A 23,223-nucleotide genomic window follows, 5' to 3' on the forward strand; every position below is an offset into this window, starting at 1 on the left:
AAATATAGAATACTGTTTTATGAATAGACTTTTAGCAGTATTTTTCACGCTAGTGAATTTCAAACGAAATGTCTCTGAGGCAGATGGAGGCTCGTGAGGATGCTTGCTGTTGTGTAAGAACATGAGGGGATAACTGCAGCCAATGAGTATCGAAGGATTTGATTGAGATGTACAAACTTTCTGTCGGTTTTCTTCTCCTTTGGGTCTCTATCTTGTCACCTCCGTTTATAGAAAGTGGAATACCTGGCCTTAATTCTAACCTTGGACCTCATAGAAGACTGTGCTACTGTGGCAATAGAGTCACTTGGATAGGAGCTCGTGGCGTTGGGTAGCTTTCCTTTGGGAGAACTTCTTGACACTAAGGAGGGGCTGCCCACCTTCCTGCCTTCAGGAGTGTGAGGCTGTGAGCCTCGCTGCTTCACACTGCTTTCACATGCTTCTGAAATACGGAGCAAACACAGCAGTGTAATTTGATAGGCCTTCGTTGCAATGTTATTCCACTGTGCCTGCTGTGGTATTGTTTTTAAAATGGCTTTTAAAGAACTTGAAGTTCTGTGTTGACATTCATCTTGTGTAATGATTACTCTCAATTGTTCTAGGTTGAGCAGCATTAAGGTGTGCTGTGCAAAGTGCACCGGTAAGTAGCACTGGCTTGCTCGGCCGTGTACTGGTGGAAATAAGAAATCCAACACTGATAGTTTCTGCCTGTTGACTTTTACAATGTCAAGATACTAAAGCAGTACTGAAAAACAGGACATTTTTCCATGTTTTTATGTTGGAAAGAATTGCCAGACCTTACATTTTGTGTTCAGTGAGAAAAAAGAATCCACGTAGCTGTACTTTCTGCTAGGAGGAGGAAAGAGTCTTCTGCTCAAAGTGCTGGTTGTTTATTTAGAAGGTTGAAAAAATATCTGTCTATTGGAATGTTTTCCTTGTGCTGCACGGGGTGAACTGTTATGTAGCTCCAGGGCGGTTCATGACAGAGAGAGATCTGGAGGTGGGGCTTTGGATTTAGGGAGATGGGAAGGAAGAGCGTCTGAGTGGTCAGCTGTCCTGTGCATTGTGCTTGCCAGATCAGCAGAAGACAGTTGCCTGTGGAATGCCATCTGCTCTTTTGTCTGCTTTAGCTGTCAAGATGTGGAGCTGCAAGAAGGGAGCTGGAACTGGAGCTGGAGCCCTCCCAGGAGCAGCAGTCCTGCAGGTAAGCTGCCCCACACTGCCCTTCTACCTTGCCAGGTTGAGCTTCAGGACGCAGCCCCAGTGCAGCATCTGTATTCTGAGTGCCAAAGGCGGGCTGGCACATACATGCTGGCAGAAAGTGCATCTGAGGGTTCGGTGAGGTGCCATCTCAAAGTGGGGTGGCGGCAGGGATCTCCTGCAGTCCATGACATGCAAAAAAAGTACTACTCCTATATTGGTCCTTCTGGGTGTTTGCTGGCTGTACCAGAAGCTGCTGGTTTTCTGCTTGCAGTCAGTGGGCAGCTCCCCTTGCCCTGTGCCTGCTCCCACCCCATAAGTGGAGGCTGCTGCCTGACTTGCAGCTGTTCCACATGGGTATAGGAAATCATGGGAGATGGTGAATTAACAGCCAGAAGTGCTGGGGATACTTCAAGGTGATCACAGAGTGAGGTGTACCAACAATGCAGAGGGTGCTCTCGGCAGCAGGAAGATGCCGACTGGTTTGTTTCTCAAGACCTGAGATTTGCTCCATTTGCTTTGCCAGTTCCCAATACTTCTTTGTCACAAAGCTGTCTAATTATAGATCAGATCAGTCTAAGAAAGTTGTGGTTCCAAAAGAAGGAAAAAGAAGGGCAAGGTAAGCTGTTTGCCAGTGAGTTCTGCCTTCCTCCAGAACTTCCAGCGCTCAGAAGGAGGCTGGTTTGTGGATTTTCATTTCTCCAAGGCTGTATTTGTTGGTGTAAAGCAGTGTTGAGCAGAGGGATTGGGTCACCTGGTTGAACACAGGAGGAGAGCACTGCAGTTCCTTGCCCATGAGCCCTCTGACATTGGATATGGAGGAGCACTATGCAGCATTAGGGAAAATGCACTTTAGAAGCAATTTTTTTTTTGCAGTTTAGCACATAAATGAACTCAGGAAAATGTTGGCTCTCCGTGGACAGAACTCTGCTTCAGGAGGACTCTCTTGGTTGAACACCCTGCTTTACTGTTGGCATAAGATGTGTCTGTAGACCACTAGGTGATGCAACTCGTATCGTGCAGCTGACTCCCAACACTGCTCCATGAGGCGCGAGCTGTGTGTGCCCAGCAGCTGCCATGCTGCGAAGGGCAGCAGGGTTCTGTGAGTGGGGTTGGTGGTGGCAGAAATAAGCATCATCCAGCATTCCTGCAACTCCCGTCATCCCCCAGCCCTATGCACCTAAATGCACATCCCTTCCTGCTGAATGACCCATGTACTGCCACACAGTGTGCTTAGTTGACGTCGAGCTGCTGCTCTGGCGTTCAGGTTACTTCTGTATACTCATGTTTCTTTAATGAAAACAAAGCGCTTTGCACGTGACAGTGACTTGCTGACACTCAGAGGAGCGTATGTCAGTCTGCATTTTTGCACTGGGAGCACAGGCCCATGCCATGGGAGGATCTGGCCCAGCCTGCTCGCAGGTACCTATAAACGTGTCCTCCTGGAAGGAGTTCCAGAAACATTCCAGGAATCTCTTTGCCCTCCCCATTCGACTCCATCTACCTGTCCGGGCACCTCTTTCCTCTTTGTCCCAGCCGTTGCTGTTTCTGCAAAGTGAAGGGTTAAAGCTAGGGTTGTGCTTTATCTCTGTGAGCTGGAAAATCATTGCCTTGCCTTATTACCGAGCCGTCTTGAAATAGCCTGAATTTGCTTTCTTTTGGAAGCAAACGGAGCTCTCGGTCAGACGGTCTGACTTTCGGGTGGCCCTGCGTGGAGCCAGGAGTTGGACTCGACGATCAGCCCCATCGATCGGTCGATTCTCTATGCAGGGCCGTGGAAGCGGGAGGCGGCCGCTCCCTTGCGGAACTGCAGCACCACTGCCCCGTGCTGGCGGCCGTCCCTCCGGCACCTCGGCACGGACATCCTACCTACCTGCTGCCTCCATTCGGGCCGACTCCCGACGTAAAGGAGGGCGGGCAGAGGGTGCGCACCGGCACACGTGGCGGCCTCCCGGCGCCCCCCCCCCCCCCCCGGCGGGAGGAGGCGGTGCCGGGGAACGGCTGCGGGCGGCAGGTGAGCGGTGGGACCGGGGGGAAACGGGGGTGAGGGTGGGAAGTGCTGGGGGCTAGGACTGTGCTACGGGTGGGGATAGGGAAGGGAGGAAAGAAAGCAAAAAAAGAGGCAAAAGTGAGGGAAAATAAAGAAAAACAAACGAACCAAAAATAAGAACAAAAATGGGGGAAAAGGAAGCAAAAAAAAAAAAAAAAGAAAAAGAAAAAAGAGGGAAAAAGGAGGAAAAGCAAGCAAAAAGAGAGGCAGAAAGGGGGAAAAGCGAGCAGAGAAAGAGGGGAAAGGAAAAAAATAAAGGGGGGGAGGGGGAGGAAGGAAAGGAAAATAAAATAAGGAAATAGGAAAAGGAAGCTGCAGCAGTGAGATGGACCAGGGCTGCTTCCCCAGCAATGCTGAGCAATTGATCCCACCACGTGTGGGATACTGCAGGGCAGGGCCCTGTGGGGGTCCCAGTGCTTGCAGTGTGGAGCTGTGCTCACACAGTGTTTGTGGCTGTTGGGGTGAGTGAATAACAGGTGAACAACTTTGAGCAGGTTGGAAGCTCCCATGCGCAGGAGTGTTCTGCTGCCTTATTTCCTTTGCGTTCCTGTCTCACGCAGGGCCCTGCAGTCAGATGGTTTTTTTTTTCACAGACTGCTTGGTGTCTTTAGTAGAAGCTTCAGGATTCAGCTATCAATTAACTCCAAAATTAGAAAGCGTTCTGTCATTTTGATTGCCGTGGCTGTGTGCTTGCCTCTCATTGTTGTAGCTTATGCCCTGCCTGCGTGTGGTGCTTGCCTCAGTTGCTCTACAGGCTAAAGGGATGTGACCATCCAGTGTGTAATGCATCCATCCAGGTGTGTAAGTAGCTGTAGAATTAAATAATGGAAGAGGGGGTGACGTTAGGAGAACGTTGTCTGCGTATGGATTTGGAGTCCTCTAACTGAGAAAAAGGAAGGAAACCCTCAGCTGTGTGGCCATAGATATCTAGGAGGGCAGTGGTTCCTACTGGGTCAACTCCAGGAATGAAACCTCCAGAGAAGTGCTTGTGCCAATTTTTCCCTTTTGGTAGGGTCATAGAATCATTAAGGTTGGAAATGACCTCTAAGCTCATTGACACCAACCATCAACCCATGCCTACTGACCACATCCCTGAATGCCACATCTCCATGGTTCTGGAACACCTCCAGGGACAGTGACTCCATCACTGGGCAGCCTGTGCCACTGCTGTTCCATTCTTTCTGAGAAGAAATAGTTCCTAACATGCAACCCGAACCTCCCTAGCTCAACTTAAGGTCGTTATCTCTTGTCCTATGGCTTTTACATGGAAAAAGAGGCTGACTCACCATAATCTTTCCTTTACCATCCTTGCACTGCACTGGAAGAGAGAGGGGTAGCAGGGCCCTCTGTCAGGCAGAGAATATAGAGGAGGGGCTCTAGTCTGCAGAACAGTGCAGTGGATGGGAAGGTGATAAATGCTGTGCAACTGTTAGTGATGCTGGGAAGTGCTCTGTCATGTCATAACAGCACGGAAGAATGGAATAGAATGAGCAGGAGCCAGATTTAAAGCCAAGTGAAAGGAAATACTTCTCCCAGACAGCACATAAGGAAGCTGTGAAGCTAGTGCTGCAGGATGCTGGGGTTGCCAGGAGCAGGAAAGGACTGAGCAAAGCCCACCAAGGGCTGTTAAGTGTTAGAGTTGAGAGAGTATTGTGGTGGTGTTGCACTCTGTGGTTCAGCATCAGCCGTTGGCTCTGGTTGGTTAACAGCCTCGCGCTTCTGCAGACTGAGAAACAGCAGCAGTGGCTTCTGTCTGTGCTCCTTCCACAGGAAGTGCAGTAAGACCATGAACCTACAGCAGGGAATTGGGCGCTGCAGGAGCTTGACAGAGGAGAAGAGCTGACGTGCTGGGCTCAGACCCACCAGCCGAAGGCAGAGGGAGTGTAAAGGGCATGATGAACATGCCACATGATGCCAGAGGGGAGGGCCATGTGCAGGAGCTGTTCCACGAGGAGGCCCAGCAGGTACGTGGGAGCCAGCTCCCCTTGCAGCCCAGCTGCACGTCCCCTGAGGTTTCAGCTGTTGGCTTCAGCAGCTCTGAAATTTGCACATGTACTTTATCTCCTCTAGAAACTCAGTGTTCTCATCCCTAATCTATTGGCTTTGTGTGATGACAGAGCTATTTGAACCTATTCTTCCAGCCCCAGTCTATCCAACCTAGTTTGTCTTCTGCTCCAAGAGATGCTGCATTGACCCTGTTCTTTTTGATGGGGTTTTCAAAGCTCATCCAGTTCCAATCCCATGCCATGGGCTAGTTGCCACCTACTAAGTCAGATTGCCCAAAGCCCCGTCCAGCCTGGCCTCCCAAAACACACCGCTTCCAAAGTTGGAGCTAAGTCACATCTTCACACTTGTTGATGGCAAGCCACATGGCTATAATGGTCACTGACCTTCACACCACTTCTGCAGCCTGCCTGTAGAGTGTAAGGGATGAAACTAAAGGCTTTGCTTTCCTGCAGGAATCCCAAACACAGAGCAGGCCCTGGTGGAAGATCCAGCTGTTCGTGTGGGAGCCGGTGCTTTTTGGGACATGGGATGGCGTCTTCACCTCCTGCATGATCAACATTTTTGGAGTGGTTCTTTTCCTGAGGACAGGATGGCTTGTGGTGAGTGAGGGCTGATTCGGTTGAACATAAGAATGGGAATAGGTCATTTTCTCCTCACCTCTCTTCTCCATCAGAACCTGAGTGTTCTTGGTTTTGTGATGCTCATAGGCAATGAATTGGTGAAGTCCTCTGGTATTTCCTAGCTTTTTAGAAGGTTCCACAAAAATGGAAGGTGGTATTTTTAAGTTTTCCTGTTTTAGCTTTCAGAAAAAGAAAGCAGCACCACAACCACCAACCTAGACAGTAGCTTGGGACATCCTGATGTTGTGCTGTTGAGGCAGAAGAATTGCTTTTCAGGCAAAGCACTTTACTGCAGGTAGAGCTAATTTAACATCTTCCCAGTACCACCAGAGCAGATCTCTTCCAAACATAACTGCATTACTTGGGGTCCCTAGTGTGTCTCAGATGGGCAGTCCACAGCCAGGTGGAAGTGTCCTCGCTGCCCAAGGGGCTCCTTTGTATGAACCCAACGACTTGTGCAGGGTTGGGGCCTGCCTCTTCTCTCTTGCACTGCAGTGTGGAACTGTTCCTGCTGCAATTTGTTGTGCTGTCCCTTAAAATTTCCCCTTAGTAAAAGGAAAGCATCTCCAGGGAGTAGCGGAATTTGAGCTTCAGGCTCAGTCTGCATCACAAGTGCAAGTTTGTGTCACAGGCACAGTGAACGTTTTCCAAAAGGAAGCTTGCACTTTATATTGAGCACTTCTTCACTGAAGGCATCAAAAGGGAATATTGAGACCTGCAGAGCTACAGAATCAGGTGAATCCATAGGGCAGCTGAGATGCAGTGGGGCTGTTCCCTCACTGACAATAGGGTGCAAACCCCAACCCTGCATTCCACTGATCCTTTGTGGGTCAGTGCATGGGTGCTGTGCTCTTTGTTTCACCATGTGAAACATGGCTCGTGCTTTTTGGTGGGAACTGCAGGCTGAAGAAACCGGGATGATTATCTTAGCTTCACTTTTCTTGATCTGATTTCCTCCATGTCTCCCCTGAAAGCGAATTACTGCCGGAACGAGCGCAAATAAAAATGAAGTAAGTAAATAAAAACTGGAACAGCTGGAAGACAGCGTGAAAAGGAAGGGAGGAGAAGTCAAGGCTGGCAGAGCACACTTAGCAGAGGACACACATGCATGGATCCATTTGTCAGGCTTTTGCTGTAGATTTTCAGAGCTGGAGTTGGTAACGCCTGCAGTTGCAGGGGACCTCAGTCTTCCACATGTATTCAGTAACTGCTGCACCACTGCGCTGCCCACTTACTCTCCATCCTTCCAGCATGCATGCATAAGTAATCAGGGCTTTTGCCTCCCAGTTCTGCCTTCCTCCCACTGGTGTTCTGTTGGAAGGAGTTAGGTCTCTTCTGGCCCCAATGTTAAACCTTTATTCTGCCTAAAGCCCCACGTTGCCCATTAACCAGCTGCTGCGCTTGCCCAGTGCCTCCTCCAGGATCTGGAAAAGCCCAAGGCCATGTGTATGTTTGCATGTGTGCTTTTTTTTTTTCTTTTTAACTGAAGCGTGTCGTATTTATTAACCCTTTCAACCTTAGGATAAGCTATGGAGGAAAAGGAACAATTGTCCTTTTAAAGGAGTGTCGGGTTGTATTGGGCTTTGGGCTGACCCTGCAGCTGCATTTGTAACAAATCTTGGCTCTGTTCCCCACTGACCAGATAAAGCCCTGTCAAAGGCCGCGGGATGCTGAACCAAAATAGGATTTTATGATGATAGTAACATCCTGGATATGTTTCTGTTGTTTTGCAAAAAGAAGGGAAAAAAAAAAAAAAGAGATCTGGGATTTCAACCAATCCCAAGGATGAGAAGCAGTGCTGGTAATAAACAAACCCATATCAAGGCTAGCATGACCTCAGAAATTATTGGAGTGGGAGGAGAGGGAGCAAGGATAGAGAGGAGCGATGGGACAGGGCCTGAAACACGAGTCGAGGCAGAGGAAGTGAGGCCAGATGTGAACTGGGCACTGGGAGAGGCTTCTGATGATGCAGTTGGGCTGGCAGTGTGCTGGACTAAGCAGTTTGTCAGCAGGGGAAGGTGGGCTGGAGCACGGAGCAAAACTTTTGGAAAATAAATTAGAGCTGTGAGAGAGAGGTTTGGAAGGTCCTGAGTGCAGAAGAGGCGCTTGAATTTGCATGGAGGAACGAAGTGCCTTCTCCTTGGCTCTGTGGAAGGCATGCTTTCACTGCACATAGGAAATGCAGCCACAAACGGAGCGCCCCAAGCAGCGTACCCTGCACTGCAGGCAGGCTTTGCTGCTCACCCTGCGCCTTTGGCTGCAGCCGCTCCTCCCTGGCGCTTCCTCTGCCTGGAGCAGGAAGGAAGTTTTTATCAGCAGGGTGAAATCCTTCGCACAAAATGCGTGTGAGGAAATTGAGTGTGAGAGGCACCTGCTTCTTTGCATACATCGGGCAGATAAAGCCCCGCGTGTGGTGGCCTATGAGCGCATTATTTATTTTCCAGGCAGTGTTTCCCTGGGGGTTTTGTTCTTTGTTATCGCTTGGGAGGATTGCAGCTTTTAAAGGTAACGTTGTGATAAATTAAAATTCCAGTGTGATGATTTTAATAGATCAGTTGTCACAAATCCCAAACATTTGGTTTTGAAACTGCTTTTTGTTCTGAAAGTGTTCTGTTTGTTTGTTTTTGGTTAATATTTCATTCTCAAACATAATGAAACATGGCAATGGCAGCAACCCCCTCCCCGTGGTCATTGAGTCATTGTTTGGCATCATCCTTTCTCAGCCAGAAGCCGGAATCAATGATTCATGCAGGAGCCCAGTGATGGAGCAGAGCCTTATCATGGAAGGGTCTGTCCAGCCGCAGGACGAGGCAGCTCTCCTTCAAAAGGGCATCAATAAGATCTGTGAATTTAGCAATCAGTTACATTAATTACATAATTAGGGTGCATGTTGAGGTTTTGCTCTTCCTTTTCATCCGTAATGACTCCATAGCTATTGATCACAAGTGACTAGAAGTGGCTGGGTCCATTTTCTGTCTCAAACGATTTTTCTTGTGTGAGTTGTTTTTTGTTATTGTTTTTCATTGCAGGGAAACACTGGTGTTGTGATGGGCATGTTTCTGGTGTCCTTTGTGGTCCTGGTTGCTCTGGTGACAATCCTATCTGGAATTGGAGTCTGTGAGAAGTGCAGCGTTGGAAGTGGAGGCGTCTACTCCATGATCTCTACTGTCCTTGGAGGTCAAGTCGGGGGGACCATTGGGCTCCTTTATATTTTTGGCCAGGTAATTAGAAACGTGAGAAGATAATTAAAAAGAAAAGCTAGAAAACTTATCAGTCTTTCTAAATGCATCCGTAAGAGCAGGCCAAATGGCACTTGGCATAGTTAAAATGGCAGAGGAGTTGGTTTTTGTGCAGAATGTCCATTTCATTCCCAAAGTACCCTTGGTGCCAAGACAGGCCTTGCCCTTAAGGAGACATCAATCCAATGGAAAGGCAGTGGCCAGGGTGGCCACCTAAAGCAAAGAGCCCTCTGGGCTGCCATGTTGGCTTTTATGTGCTCACTATGCCCTTGGGGATGTGGGGGTACATGTGGACCGGGCTAGCTTTAATTGTTTCTCCAAATGGGACAGAAGTGGAGCTGGTGTGTGATGGGAGCTGGGCAGAGGGAAGGTGGTGTTTTGAGAGTCACAACTTCTGTGTTTTTTGAATGGCCCTGAGGAGCCATGGTGGCAGAGCACTGAAATGCATATGTAGTAAACATAAAGAGTGGAAAATAATCTCTTAAATCTGTGATAACTTAACCCCCTCTCCCTATAAAGATGTTATGAACAGTCTGAAGTGTGGTGAGCAGGCAAGAATTTTTATTGAAGTTTGCTTTAAAATGACTGACTTGCAGCAATCTCTGAAAACCCTTAAAAAACACAAACCAAAAAGAATCCCCTCTTCTCCTTTCACTTCAGATTAAAAGCAAGTGTCCATAAAATACAAATTGAATGCACTTATAAGCCAAGATATGGAAATGGGCCACACATGAGAATCCTTCCTGTAATATTTTCCACTCCTGCTCTCTGAGTGGATCCTGTCTGGGAAAGCAATCAGGTTGCAGCCTCTCCCAGGTGTCGTAAAACCTGGCCTCTGGCAGCCCCATCCTGTAGTGAGGCGTCCAGCTCGCATGGGGGCTGCGGGGTGGGAATTGGCAGCTTGAGGAGAAATGCTTTGCGTGCTCCCAAAAGCTGATGTGTTTCCCTTCTCTCTGGCTGTGCTCAGCGGACTTTATCTGCCTTTTTCTGCAATAGCTGTGAGCTGCATCTCTGCTGCAAGCTGCACACAGAGAGCTGTAACTGGTCAGAAGTGGCGCAGGAACTGGGTACGTGGTCCTGCTGCCTTCAGTAATGAGAGGTTGCTCAGCATCCTGGGGCATGCTGCAGAGATGGGCTGGAACCCAGCGTGGGGTCCTCTTGTGATGTGCGGGACGAAATGCTTGATCACAGGATTGTTGAGATTGGAAAAGACCACTAAGATCATCAAGTTCAACCTCAAACCATCCCCCACCATGCCCTCTAACCATGTCCCTCTGCCACATCTCCACACTCATCTCTTGAACACGTCCAGGGACGGTGACTCCACCCCCACCCTGGGCAGCCCATTCCAGTGCATCTCAACTGTTTCTGTGAAGAAATTTTTCCTAATGTTAACCATGAATCTCCCCTAACCAGATCCAGCATGCCTATAGCAGCTCCTCCAGAGATCAGCATGTGCTTGGTCATGGCAGCTTGGGCTGCAGGGTTGGGGTTTGATGCTCTTCTAAGCAGTCTCATTTTCTGAAGAGGCTCACAGTAAGAGCTGTTCAAATAAAGAAAGGATTTGTAGCCCTAAAATAGCTTTTGCTGAAAGCGAATGTAAAGGTAGCACTTGTCTGGGTGTTAAAAATCAGTTATGTTCTTCACCCAGCAAAGTGTGTGTCTTGCAAAGGCTTTTAAGGAACTGATTTCTGCAAGCATTCAGCCTAGACATTCTGTTCTGATTTCAAGGTAGGTAGTTCAAGCCCCAAGAAAGAACCCCTTGTTGCAGGGCCAGTGGGGTGGTATCTTGTTACTGTGCAAGGTGGACTGGGGACTTCACAGACACTTAACCCCTGATCTGGAGATATTGTGTTTTATTGAAGGGTAGGCTTCAAGGATGTTTGAGATGTTGAAGCTCTTTCCTGCTCTGCTCCTTTCTGAGTGTCCTCCTAACAACTCTTACTGGTGCTGATGTGCAGCTGTATACCCTGGCTTGGTTTGCCAGCTATGCTGTGTGCTGAAAGGGAGTGTTGCTGAAATGCCCGTCCTGGAAACCTCTAGAATTGGGGTTGCTGCCCCACAGGGTTATCTGAGGGCTGAACCTGCAGCTGTTTTCTTGTGCTGTGGATGTCCCATCATATGGGCTGCTGGCCACCCAGGAAGAGTAAGGGAAATAAACAAGTTTCCCAAGTGCTTGGGGAGCACGGACTGCATAATATGCACTCCTCAAATGTTCAGGCTCCCTTCCAGGAGACAGGGAGCCAGTGAAGCATCAGGCTTTACAAGCAAGCTAAATACTGAGTTAAAAGTACACCATAGGAAGCAGGGAGAGGAGAAGCATGTCGCTGCTGTTCAGGCAGGTGCTTAACTAGGAGCCTTTCTTTCAGAGAAATAGAAGAAGTTAAAAAGATTGACTCATCCTCTTCTTCCTCGGATAAGCCAGAGAGGTTTCTCTTGGAATGTTAATTGGAGGTACATTTTAAAGCGAGGGGAAAGTTGCTGGTTGCTACTGTGTTGACTCAGGCAGTACATACAGTATCTTACCCACACTGCCTTGGCAGTGTCCTCTGTTGTGGCAATAGGGTTCAGTGCCTGTAAGCCAGAGTCACCTTAAACACTGCAGTGTGGCAACAGCAGGCTGAGCCCTGCTGCAGGCACTGCACCCACAGGATGCTCACAGACCTCTGTCCCTCAGTGTGTTGCAGGTGCCATGTACATCACTGGCTTTGCAGAGTCCATCGCGGATGTACTGAACCTCAGCAACATCTGGGCAGTGCGAGGCATTTCCCTGGCGGTGCTGCTGGGGCTGCTCGGGATCAACCTGGCAGGGGTGAAGTGGATCATCCGCCTCCAGCTCCTGCTGCTCTTCCTGCTGGCTGTCTCGACGCTGGACTTTGTCATCGGGTCCTTTTCACACCTCGATCCAGGTAAAGCTGACGGTCCTGAGCACTGGGGAAATGGGTGTTGGTTCTTCTGGGGTTTTCTGTATAGGCAACTTTGTGAAGGTACGCATCCAGGCAGAGGTAGTGCTCAGGGCTAACAGATGTGGCAGCAGGGCCTCTTAGAGCAGATTGCCCATGACCATTACAACTTTGTATGGAGGAATTTTTTCTCTGGAAGCCTGGGGCATCCTTTAAGCCTTGGCAGTGTGATGTGCAGCTGACACTAGCTCTGGGCTGCCCAGCTGAGAAAGCACTGCTGAATTCCTTGCCCAGGGCAGAGGCTAGTGGTATGGAGAAGGAAGTTGCTGGGGTTTCAAAGAGTATCCTCTGTTACCTTTCCCCAGCCTGACAGCAGCCTGCTGTGGGGTGCCCAGCATGAGGCAGGTAGCGGGGGCAGCTGGGGATGGGCAAGGCAGAGGGATGGAGTTCCCTGAGCACCCTTCCCCTCTCTGTGTCTTCATCCATAGAGATGCTGGTTGGGAGCCCACCGCAGACTGTAAGGAGCTCATGAGCACTGCAGCCAGCCCTGCAGCAGTCACTAAGTGTAATTAGCTGAGTAAACAGAAGGTGTCACCTTTTTCTTGAGTTCTGCTGCATCAAAAAGCATCGTAAGGGGGGAAAGTTCAAGAAACCCGCTAAAGCAGCTTGTGGAAAGGCATCTGCATTTCATATTTAGCATGTGTTCAGTGTGGAATAGTTGGCATGTCTTGAAGGGAAAGCAGCTAGCCTGCTCCAAGCAGCTGCTGTGCGCAGAAGTCCTTTTCTAAAGGAAACCATGCGGGTTTGCATTCCCTTAGTGCTCAGGGGTGACCTTTGTATAGACCCAGAGACCTATAAGGAAAGAGAATGAAGGTTTTTTGTTAGCTTCTGTGTTGTTTTTTTGTTTTTTTGTTTTTTAATTCAGCTTCTGTTTAAGAGGACGGTCTGAGCTTGGGCTGGGTGCTGCATTTCCCCAGCAGGCCTCTGAGTGGTGCGTCAGCACCAACAGTGAGCATGGCCTCTGTGGGCCTGGGCCTCTCCTGCGCACCCGTTAGCAGAGCGCCTTCCCACCCATGCTGGGAGGGGTGTGAGCAGGTCGGGAAAGATGCTGGAGGTCTGTGCCGCCGCCAAGCACTGTCTGCTTGGGTTTAACCTCCATGAGTGTGCCTGTCCATCCCAAGGGCCTGGCGCCCGAGCCCATGTGTGGTTGTGCTGGGTGGGGGCCCCTCGCTCGTCCCCCCCTGTTCCTCAACCTCACACCCAGGCATGCACAACACGGGATGTGGGCCAAGCTCTCACTCCCTTCCTGTGGTTAGCCTTTATTTTTAGTCGGAGGACAGGCCCTATTTAGACAAAAGGGGTTCTCAGCAGGACTTCCCGCTGCTTTCTCCTTTCCCTCTCCACGGCTTGCTGTGGGGAGCGCTCGGGGCTGTGGTCCCTTCTCCAGATGTGGCTGTCTCTGTGGAGGCTGCGGGGTTCAACCTCGGAGTAGAGCCAGGAATCCTGAGAGGCACTGCATGGAGAAGCTGTAAAGAGCAAAGGCAGGAAAAGTGTTTGTGTGTTTAGGTGCAGGGGAAAACAAACAAGCAAACAAAAGGTGAGAATCACTGGCACTCAGAATCAGACTTGCCTTGCCCAGGTGCCACCAGCCTGAAGCATTCCTCCTTCCTGCTTAGCTCCAGACATTGGCATGGTCCCAAGATCCAGAGCTTCCTTTGGGAGCCATGGAACTCTAAATTTCCCCATTGGATCCAGCCAGTGCTTCCCCAGTGATGGACATGGTCCCAGGTTACTGTGAGGGGTAGACGGTAAGGAAAGGGGTAGGTGGTAAGGAGAGGGACTCCCATGCCATCTTTCTGCTGGGCTCTGAACCATCCCAAGCTCATTGTCACCTCCAGAAACGGTCACCCTCATGTAGCCCGCCCGCCCCCTCCCCTTTCTCCCCACCATGTCTCCTCATGGCTTTCTCTTCTTGCTAAACCTAATGCAGGTGAATTGAGAGCAGATAGATGGGACCTTGTGTCCACTATGCTGCTGAATAACGTGTTGCAGGCAGAACTAGGTTGCTTGGGTTTCTTGGCTTGCATAATTGCTGTAGATCCTTGCTTCAAAACCAGTCTGTGTTACTCTGAGGGGGAGCAGTGAACATAAAAGAGAGGATGCTGTCTGTCCACAACCAACTCCTCAGAACATCGTGTGAAACTTTTTGGCCTCTTCACGTACTGAGCATTAGAGTCATGGAAAAAGAAGATAAGACCGCTGTTAGTGCCCACACTTTTATTTTCCTAGCATATCTCTGCTAATTTTTGTGTAGGGTGACTCCCAAATACTCCCTTCAATTAGGCGCCTGCTTTCCTGTTTTGGCAGTTGCTCACAGGTACCCTGCTACAGCCCAGCGGCTCTGTGGGAGCAAATGGGGAGGGGTGGGGTTATTTGGGGGGAGATCTGGTGTTAATTGGGTTGTGCTTTGTTTTGGTGGTGAGATGAAAGGAGTCGCAGTACAAGCAAAAGTGCGCCCAACAACAGCCTCTTTAATGTTCTTAGAAGAGGGAAAGAATTAAAAATATGGATTCTGTTGGCAGGATGTTAGATAATAGGAGGATGGGGGTCTGCTTGAGTGAGCAAGGCCTGAGGTTTGCTTGGTCTGGGGCTCCCCTCCTGCAGCTTGTCCAGGAGCCAAGCCTCTCTCCTGGTGGAGCCCAGGCAGTCCCTCATCATGCTGGGGCTGCTGGGAGTCTTTGGAGCCCTCTGGGGCCCCGAGCATAACCCCTGCTTGCATCCAACCCCCTGCAGCCCCTGGGCGTGCTGCTGCCAGAGAGCTGCTGGTTGGGATTATTCTTCACACAAACCACATCCTTCGTGTCACCCGCTTCTGTTGTAGCCATTTGACAGTATTCTCACAGAGCTCAGAAAAGCGTTTGTCCTCACTTCTTCCTCTGAGGATGAGCCTTGTGAAGGATTTCTCCTCGTTGGGTGTCTCATGGCTGCCTGGGAGAGCTGATGCTCTCTCTCCTGCCAGGGGAGGGGACCAAAGGGGACATTTGCATTGGGCTGCTCTAGCCGAAAGGGAACCTGCAACTACTAAAATGATGTGTTTGTAAACACATCGGTGCTGTAAAGATCCCTAAAATGCTTTGGAGACTTTGATGGATTGAATCAATTAAATGTATTCACGTATATTTAACATGGAAATGATCAAAGCTTCCTAATCAGAGGATTTTGCTTGGCCTGGGCTGTTCTCTATTGTATTTTTGGGCACGAGGGGTGTGCCCGTTTTCTAAGAGAGGGTGCAGGAAGGATGTGTGTGTCAGAAGATGATCTGCAGCTAATCCCAGAGGCTTTATCCAGGCTGATTGCTGACTTCCTGGCTTGAAACACATCTGGAAAGTGGCATCATATTCCAAGTAGGAATCATGGAGTGAGTGGCAGCAGAAAATCCCACTTTGCTACTGAACAAGGTAGAGCTAGTGGCGAATAAAAGCAGGAGGCTGCTAATGCGATCTTTATTTATTAAAAAACACGCGATTGCTTTCCCCAGGTTTTTCCAATTATAGCACATTGAATTGGAGTGACATCACCTTTGAGTGGAGGCCAGCCTATTCAACAGTCTGGAGAAGAAATTTATTAACTGGTTACCTGCCAATTGTCTGGGCTAGGAGCTGCAGCACAGATGTGTTTTGAAAAGTGATAACATTGTTAGGGGGGCTTGTTTAGGTATGGACAGGAAAGCTACATCAGTCTCTCTGAAGTAGGTGTTTAAGGCAATTCGGTTTAAAAAAAAAAAGTAAAAAAAGATGATAAAAAATGTAGCTTGACCTGTCAGTTTTCTGCATGGTGTGTTTCCACCATGTCCCCAGCAGCCAGCAGCATCTCCCGCAGCGGTGGTGAGGAAGGGATGAAAGCTCAGGGATGAGAGCAGGATGCTGTTTTTTCCTTTCTTATGGATTTTCTTCAGAATCTGCAGCCACCTGGATTGCTGTTCTCTTGACCTGTCCCTGCTGGCTGGACCTCGAGCAGCCAGGCTGGAAAGCAGGTTATAAGGGGATTCAGTGTTCCAGTCACAACTATCCCAGGCTGATTACTGCTGCTGAAGCTTTGGGTCTCCCAAGGACTTGAGAACCTGCTGATATCCTTTTTTTTTTTTTTTTTTGTATTGAACCTTGCTGAACACCTGTGGTGCTCCCCTTGAGTTTTGTCCATACAGGAGCAAATGTCATCTTTAGAGTGTGTACTGTAGGGGACAGTCCTAATGTTGGTCAATACCCTACAGCATGCCACTGCACTCAGGGGCAGGCTGGGAGACAGGGCTGCCTCATGTCCATCCCTGGAGCAGCAGAGGGTTTGCTTTTGTCTTATAGGTGTTAGTTTTTAATTCATTTAATAGCAGCAGCAGTAGGAATTAGGCTGTTGGTTCAGCCTGTGATAGTACGGGTGTGATAAACACTGCTCCTGTATCCCCCTGCTGCAGGATAGGTGATAACCCTCATGATTTATCGAGGCGATTTTGTACATGGTTCGTTTAACCTTTACTTCCTTTGCTGTTTCCCTGCGAGGCACTGCTGAGCTCATCTCCATCGAGCTTGCAACTAAACCCTAAAACACCTCAGTGGCTTCATTGGTGGATGCTCTTGCTGCCCATGCTGCCTGTTGGTGGATCCCCAAACTGGGCAGGGAGCCGACTCAGCTGCAGCATGGTGCCCTGGGATTTGTCCCTTATTAGACATTGCCTTCCCATGGGCTCTCTCTGATAAAATCTCTGGGTTCTCTGTTTTTGTTTAATTGTTTAATGCTAGGGACCTCACAAGATGGTCTGGGTGTGTAGCATCCCATAATCCCTTCATCTCTCCCTGTCCCTGTGTTTAAACTAGACAGCTTTATTTAATTGCATTGATTTTTTTGTGCGTGCACCACTACATGATTCTTTTCAAATGATGGAGATTTTGTGCCTCCTTGTATTCCATCCCTGCAATATTTAATTCCTGTCACAGTTCAGCTGTGCCCTGAATCAGCTTTCCTTATTAAGGGGTTTAACTTAAAAAGATGATTTCTGGATATTGGATTCTTTCTGCATCCACTTCACTTCTAATTTGCATTCCTATCCAGAGGGCTGCAGAGGAAACTTTGTGCAGGATATGGGTTCTTATCTACTGCTCATCGTCTTCCCTGCTGGCTTCTGTTAACAGTTCGTGGCCTTCTTTGACCTTAGGTGAGAGATTTTAGCCCAGTTGTATGTGCGGGGACCTGCTGGTTCTCCTTGGTTTTCTTTTCTATCAAAGAAAAAATGTGTTCACTGAACAATGTGGGTTTAATAGGGAAAATGTATCCTTCCATTTAAATTCAGTGAATGGCTACAAACGACAACAAAAAATCCTTTAAGGTGACAGTGTCTTGCTCAGCCTCTCCAAAATCAAACAGTTTTGATTCACAGTTCTAAAGCTAGGCTTTGAGCTGTAGCTGTGTGAATTCTATCAAGGATACTGAAAACCTCCCCGAAGTAAAATAAGAAAAAAATCAAACAATCAGTTTGGGTACAGAATAATAATAGTAAAAAATATATATATGGAATAGTTCTCTTTTAAATACCATTGTCATCTAGATAATATATCTGAACGTGGGAGCATGGGATGTTCTACTTGTGAGTATAGCACAAGAGCATGCAGATCATGTCAGGATGTAGTTGGTTTTGTTCCACTGTGTCCAACTGCTGACTTTGGGAAAGTGGGGATTCATAGAATCATGGAATGGCTTGGGTTGGAAAGGACCTCAAACACCATCTGATTCCAACCCCTCTGCCTTGGGCAGAGCTGCCAACCATTAAATCAGGCACTGGATTCAATTGACGTGGGTTGGGCTTTGGCCCTGGCAGCAGCCAGTGTAGCTCTGAGCTAGGAACAGGGTCACTCCAGCTAGCCCAGAGGATGTGTGTCATCGCCTCTGCAGCTCCGGTGCCATTCGTTTTCCTCCAATTGTGCCTTGGCTCAGCCCAAATTCTGGTTTCTTAAAGCTGGAATTTTTCATCTGAGAAGTTCTGCAGAGCCACCCACAGCAGGGACTCTGGGTATGGCTTCCAAGAAATACCACTCAAAATAAAGTATCCCATTTATGCAAAACATTTTCCTAGAAAAAGGTGAAGCAAGGGATGGTTTACTTCTTGTAGTCCTTGTAATGAGCAAAACCATTTCCTCTGGCAGGTTTGAACAGTGCTGAACAAGCCAGGTAGCGGATACCACATCAAGATGTAAAATAGTCATGGAAGTATTTTATGTATTATGGCAAGACTGATGCTTAGCATTAAGTAATATAAAACATAAGTGGACTTCATAAATACCCACGTTAAAATATTTTTCTTTTTTTTTTTTTTTCTTCCTAACCAAGATTTCAGATTTTCTACCTGCAACAAATGTCTTTTGTTGGGTCTTTTTTTGCCTTTTTGCAAAAAACAGTTCAAAATCACCAACCTGCGCAGCCAGCATAGATGCCAAATGACAGTACGAGCTCCTCCCATAGGCTTATGCCATTGGTTTTCCATGTCTCCATGCCCCAGGAGCCAGTTGGAGGTGAAGCAGGTGGGTGCTGGTCCATGGGGCACTGCAGCAGGAGTGGGGCAGGAAAGTGTTCCCTCCACAGGGCTCCTGCCTGGCTGCAGGAGGGGATGGTGACCCAAGGTTGAACATTGCTTCATCAGCACAAACATCAGGGACTGATTTAAGCAGCTCCCTTTGTTTATTATGGCTTCTGTGCTATTTTGAGCTGCTGGCCGGCTCCCACTGTTGCAGACCTGTTGAACTCTGGGGGATGAAGGTGCCCATGACCTGATAGCTCTTGTAGCCAGGATGGATGTGCCAAGGTTCCTGTGACACGAGGAGATGAGAGGTGGCACCGATGGGATGCATTTATTGCAGGTCACACACCCTTGGACCCTTTTGGGGTCATAGGGCAGACAAAAAGGATCCAAATCCTGTGAGGGTGGTGAGGTGGAACAGGTGCCCAGTGTGGTTGTGGATGCCCCATCTCTGGAAGCATTCAAAGCCAGTTTGGATGGGACTGTGATAGAGCTTCCCTCAACTTGGTCTAAAGAGAAGTACTGCTGCTGATAGCAAGGGGTTGGAACTGGATGATCTCAAACGTGCCTTCCAACCCAAACGATTCTCTGGTTCTAGGAAATACTTGGATTTACCATGCATATAAGGAACTGATAGTCCCCTTGTGTGTTTTTGGCTTGTTTGCTTATATTGCGGAGATTTGCACGTGTGTGTTCTACAAAGTTGCCCCAATGCACTTCTTTGCTTTGGTGTGAGTTTCCAGTGCCTTGATCTGTGCATCTCCATGCCTGTCACAGCGCACCAGCGTATTACAGCATCCAGCAGTCAGCCTTTTTCAGAGCACCCCAGACAAGGCAGCAGGATGCTCTGCTGAATCCTTACACTTCCCTTTGCAAATGCTGTCACGCTGCATGCTCATTTGTCCACTCACAACAGAAATATTTTTGCTGATATATTGCAAAAAAAAAAGAAGTACTAATAATATTTGGGCTGATTGATTGCTCTGCAGCAGCGTTGCTGGCAGCCGTGCTGCAAATGGCTGTCCCTGTGCTGAGGCAGGACCCAAACACCCTCTGATCTTCCCCAACAGGTGCAGCTGAGGGTGGTTTTTGGGAGAGGGTTAAGGCTGGGATTGCTCAGGGCTGCCGCTGCAGGAAGCTGCATTGTGTGCTGGCTTTAAACAGGAGGTTTGGGAGATCAGCGCTGGATCAGAAAACAGGGACTTGGGAGGAACAAACACTCGCTGCTTCAGAAGGGCGGTGATTTCCTTTTGGGTAAACACGTCATTAATCTAAGGGAGCACATTCTTTTCCATCAAAAGATAAGGGATTCGGGTTGCATTTCTCAGGGCTTGTTCTTTTTAGATTGTTTTAACTGTGGCTTTCACTCCTTCAATTACAGGCTTTATATAATCTCTCATTTTGGGTTTGCCGCGCTTATTATTATGGGTGCAGAGAAGGTCTCGGACAAGGGAACTCCTTTCCTCCTTCCTTTAAAAATGCTCTGATCCTTCTTCTCTCTGTGTTTTGCCAAGTTGTTTTTTTTCTTTCTGTAGAATAAAATATTTCTACTTCTTGTTCCTTGCAATAGTGATGCATTTAAACACACTTCTGCAGCTTGTCCTGACTTACAAAGCTGGCTCTCCAGGAAGCCAGGAGAGGAGCTGAGCTCTGCTCTGCTCTTGTGCTCTTGTTCTGGCTGGGAAGATGCCAGCTGTGGCACCCAGCTCCATTTTTGGACCTGTTTGTTTTTTTTTTTTTCTTTTACTGGAGCTGTGAAATCACTTCAACCCACGGGTTTTGTTCTGTGCTTCCTGGCATTGAACCCATTTTCACAACAGCAGCAGGGCGAAGGAAACTCATCTGGTGACAGATGTGTCAAGCTGGAATTTGGTGATGAAATTGTGGTGTTGTGTCTATAATAGCTGTGATTTTATCATGTATAATCATTGACCTGCATGCATCCAAGAACTGCCTACTCAAATCCCTCAGGTTTGGGGTGCTGGGGCTGAGATGGGGCTCTGGTGTGCTCTGGGACAGATGGATGTGATCATCATTGGACCAGCAGGTCAGGCAGGAGCTGTGGGATTGACAAAGAAAAAGGTAACTGAAATGCATTTGATTCCATGGGTGTGTCAGTCCCCAGGTACCAGTGAGGCCACCCATCTCTCCTCAGCCCCCTCACCTCCATTTCCCCCCTGCAGCTCTTCCCCTTTATTTATGTTCTTTCCCAGCCTTCCAGCTGAAGTACACACATCCAACAGTGAAGCAGAAGATGTCCTGAAAAAATGTGAAAGCATTTTTGTATCTGTGCGAGTTCAGCAAAGGTTATGTTTGTTCTCAGAACCTGCCAGCACGACTCTGCCTGTCAGTGCTTTGCATTCCTGGCTCTCCAGACCCCCATCTCCTCAGCTGTGCTGGTGGAAATCTGCTTCTGCGTTGCACAGCCTTGAATTCCAGCTCACAGTGAGTTGAACTTCCCTTGGTGTGGGAAGCTGCTGTTCATGTGGTTGGTAGTGGGTTTGGGTGAGTTTGGTGGCCACCAGACTATTCAAAGACAGATTTCATCCGCGGCTGGGGGAAGGATAGTGTTGCAAGGGCTTCAGGAGATAATTTCAGTCCTCTGCAGTACACAGCACTTGGGTGTACAGACCTGCATAGAAATGAATTTGCTTTAGGCCACTCAACCTGATTGACCACAACTTTCAAGAGCTACCAAAGTGACATGCCTTGTCCCCAGCCCATAAATCCTGCTCTTGTACCTTGTCCTTGGCTAAGGGGACAAGGAGGGAGAATAATACAACTGTGTCAAGAAGGAGTGAAGTTTTATCTGTGGGACTGGGTGTACGAACTGTGTGTGCCTCCTCCATGCCGATGTCCCCAGAAACCTCCAGTGCCCACATGGGACCCTGCACTGGGAGGGATCTCAGTGGTGGCCGGTGGGAATGGCTGGATCTTGGAGCTTGTGACAGAAGAGGGAAAGTGAGAGAGAGGAGATAATTATGCCAAGGCTCTGTAATTACTTTTTGGCTCTCCACATGGCATATCACACAGGATCTTGGAAATGCTGGGTTCGGAGCTGGGCAGTGTGCTGCAAGACAAACGCTTCCAGCTGTTCCTCTGCAAGCACATCTCAGTAAGTGCCTCTCTGTGGCTTTTCAGGCAGGAATGTGTGGACCTACTTATTTAGGAAAAGAAAAAGATCCCAGCACTTCAAGCCTTCAGTATCCACCTTCATAATTAAAGTCTCTAATCACAAGCAGAGCGCGGTACTTGACAGCCTTCAGGGAGCTGTTTCTTAAGGTAGTTTTCCATTTTGCATTATTTCGCTCCGTGGTCAGGCCTGCCTCCAGGCCAGGGTTTACTTAACCTTAAGCTTGTGAACAGGCTTATTGAATTTGGCCAGGACTTGAATAATCTGTAATGAGCTCCAGGTTGTCTGTGTGCATTTGTGTAATGAGCTGACCCCGCACTGCCACCATCACATCCCATTCCTTCTCTGGCCTTTTGAGTTGTGCCCTGAGCAAGGGAAGCCTGCTCAGATACTTTCATCCCCACTGCTGGGGAGAGAAAAAGAGCAAGAAGTAAGCCCAAAGCACAGCTGGGATAGAGGGAGGAGGCCACTGCCTCTGCCTGGGGTCTCCACGGGAATCCCCAGTTGGCTTTGTAGTGCTTGGGGGTGAGGATGCTCATCCTGGAGCCTCTTCTGCCTAGTATGTTCTAGGTGTTGTTTTGTTGTTTGCTGTTTCATTTTAATAAGGGCAATTGAAAGGATGTTAGGTGAGGTCTTTGCAACAAATAAAGCTTGCCAGAAATGGGTAACTTAGGGAATATACTCTTTTAAATTCAAAGTATGTGCTTAGATTTGCGTTGAGTTTACTGGAACGAGTTATATCTATGAAGATTTTTCTCCAAACACACAAGAAAAAAGATCAGAAAATGATGAAACATTTTACAGAGACGTTGAAATGAAACACTGTGCCATGGAAATGTTAAAATGTTTCATCTAGATTCAAAATCCAGTTTCTTTTTCCCTACAGTGACATTTTTCATTTGAAATAGACTCGAAATCTTCTTTAAGGAAAAAAAAAAAATAAAAAAAAAGGGAAAATAAATCAAAAATTAGAATCCCAAAATGAGAATAAATCTTTTGAGGTTGAGCGAAATAGTTTGCCTTGAACCTAAAGCTTTTTAGTGTTTTAATTTATCAAATGTCTCAGAAATAATTCAGATATTGGTTTAAGTCAATTTTTCCCCCTTCTCTTATTTACTTCAGCTCAGCCACTTGAGAAATCCATTATTTGCCTTCTTCTTATGGAGTATCTAATGATGTAAATAAATTGTTACTGCTTCTTATTGTTCTTTTCCCCTAAGGCTGAGACAGCACAAGGAAGGAATCGGCTTCTTTGCCTTGTAGCATGACACAGGGAAGATTGTTGATCCCCCTTCAATCCAGCCCACTGCAGACCAGCAGGAATCAGGCTCATAAAGAGCATGATTTAAAGGCTGTGGGGTCACATAAATTAACGGAGAGCAGAAATTTTGTCGTGAGTGATACAGGAGGAGGGAGGGGTACGGCTTGCATCTCACATGCCCAGCAGTTAGCTAAAGGGAAGAGATCCTCTTGCAGAAATTAAAAACCGATTATGCCTTGTTGGGAAATCAG

The 23,223-nt window shown here is 48.1% G+C and overlaps 1 protein-coding gene across 4 annotated transcripts in view; it reads left to right on the top strand.

The window, feature by feature from the left end:
- Nucleotides 1-806: 806 nt before the first annotated feature.
- The window catches only part of SLC12A8 (solute carrier family 12 member 8), a 46,465-nt gene continuing 24,048 nt past the window's right edge, over nt 807-23,223 (top strand). The window contains exons 1-7 of one of the 4 annotated variants that reach the window (XM_052674796.1): nt 807-1,201; nt 2,863-3,211; nt 5,018-5,211; nt 5,707-5,853; nt 6,849-6,884; nt 8,904-9,095; nt 11,791-12,022. In XM_052674796.1, the coding sequence (XP_052530756.1) occupies nt 5,140-5,211; nt 5,707-5,853; nt 6,849-6,884; nt 8,904-9,095; nt 11,791-12,022 (679 nt within the window). In that variant the 5' untranslated portion in view covers nt 807-1,201; nt 2,863-3,211; nt 5,018-5,139. The other 3 variants (XM_052674798.1, XM_052674797.1, XM_052674799.1) reach the window with 3 other exon arrangements.

This window comes from Tympanuchus pallidicinctus, unplaced genomic scaffold, assembly GCF_026119805.1.
Source record: "Tympanuchus pallidicinctus isolate F22 unplaced genomic scaffold, pur_lepc_1.0 scaffold15, whole genome shotgun sequence".
NCBI lineage: Eukaryota > Metazoa > Chordata > Aves > Galliformes > Phasianidae > Tympanuchus > Tympanuchus pallidicinctus.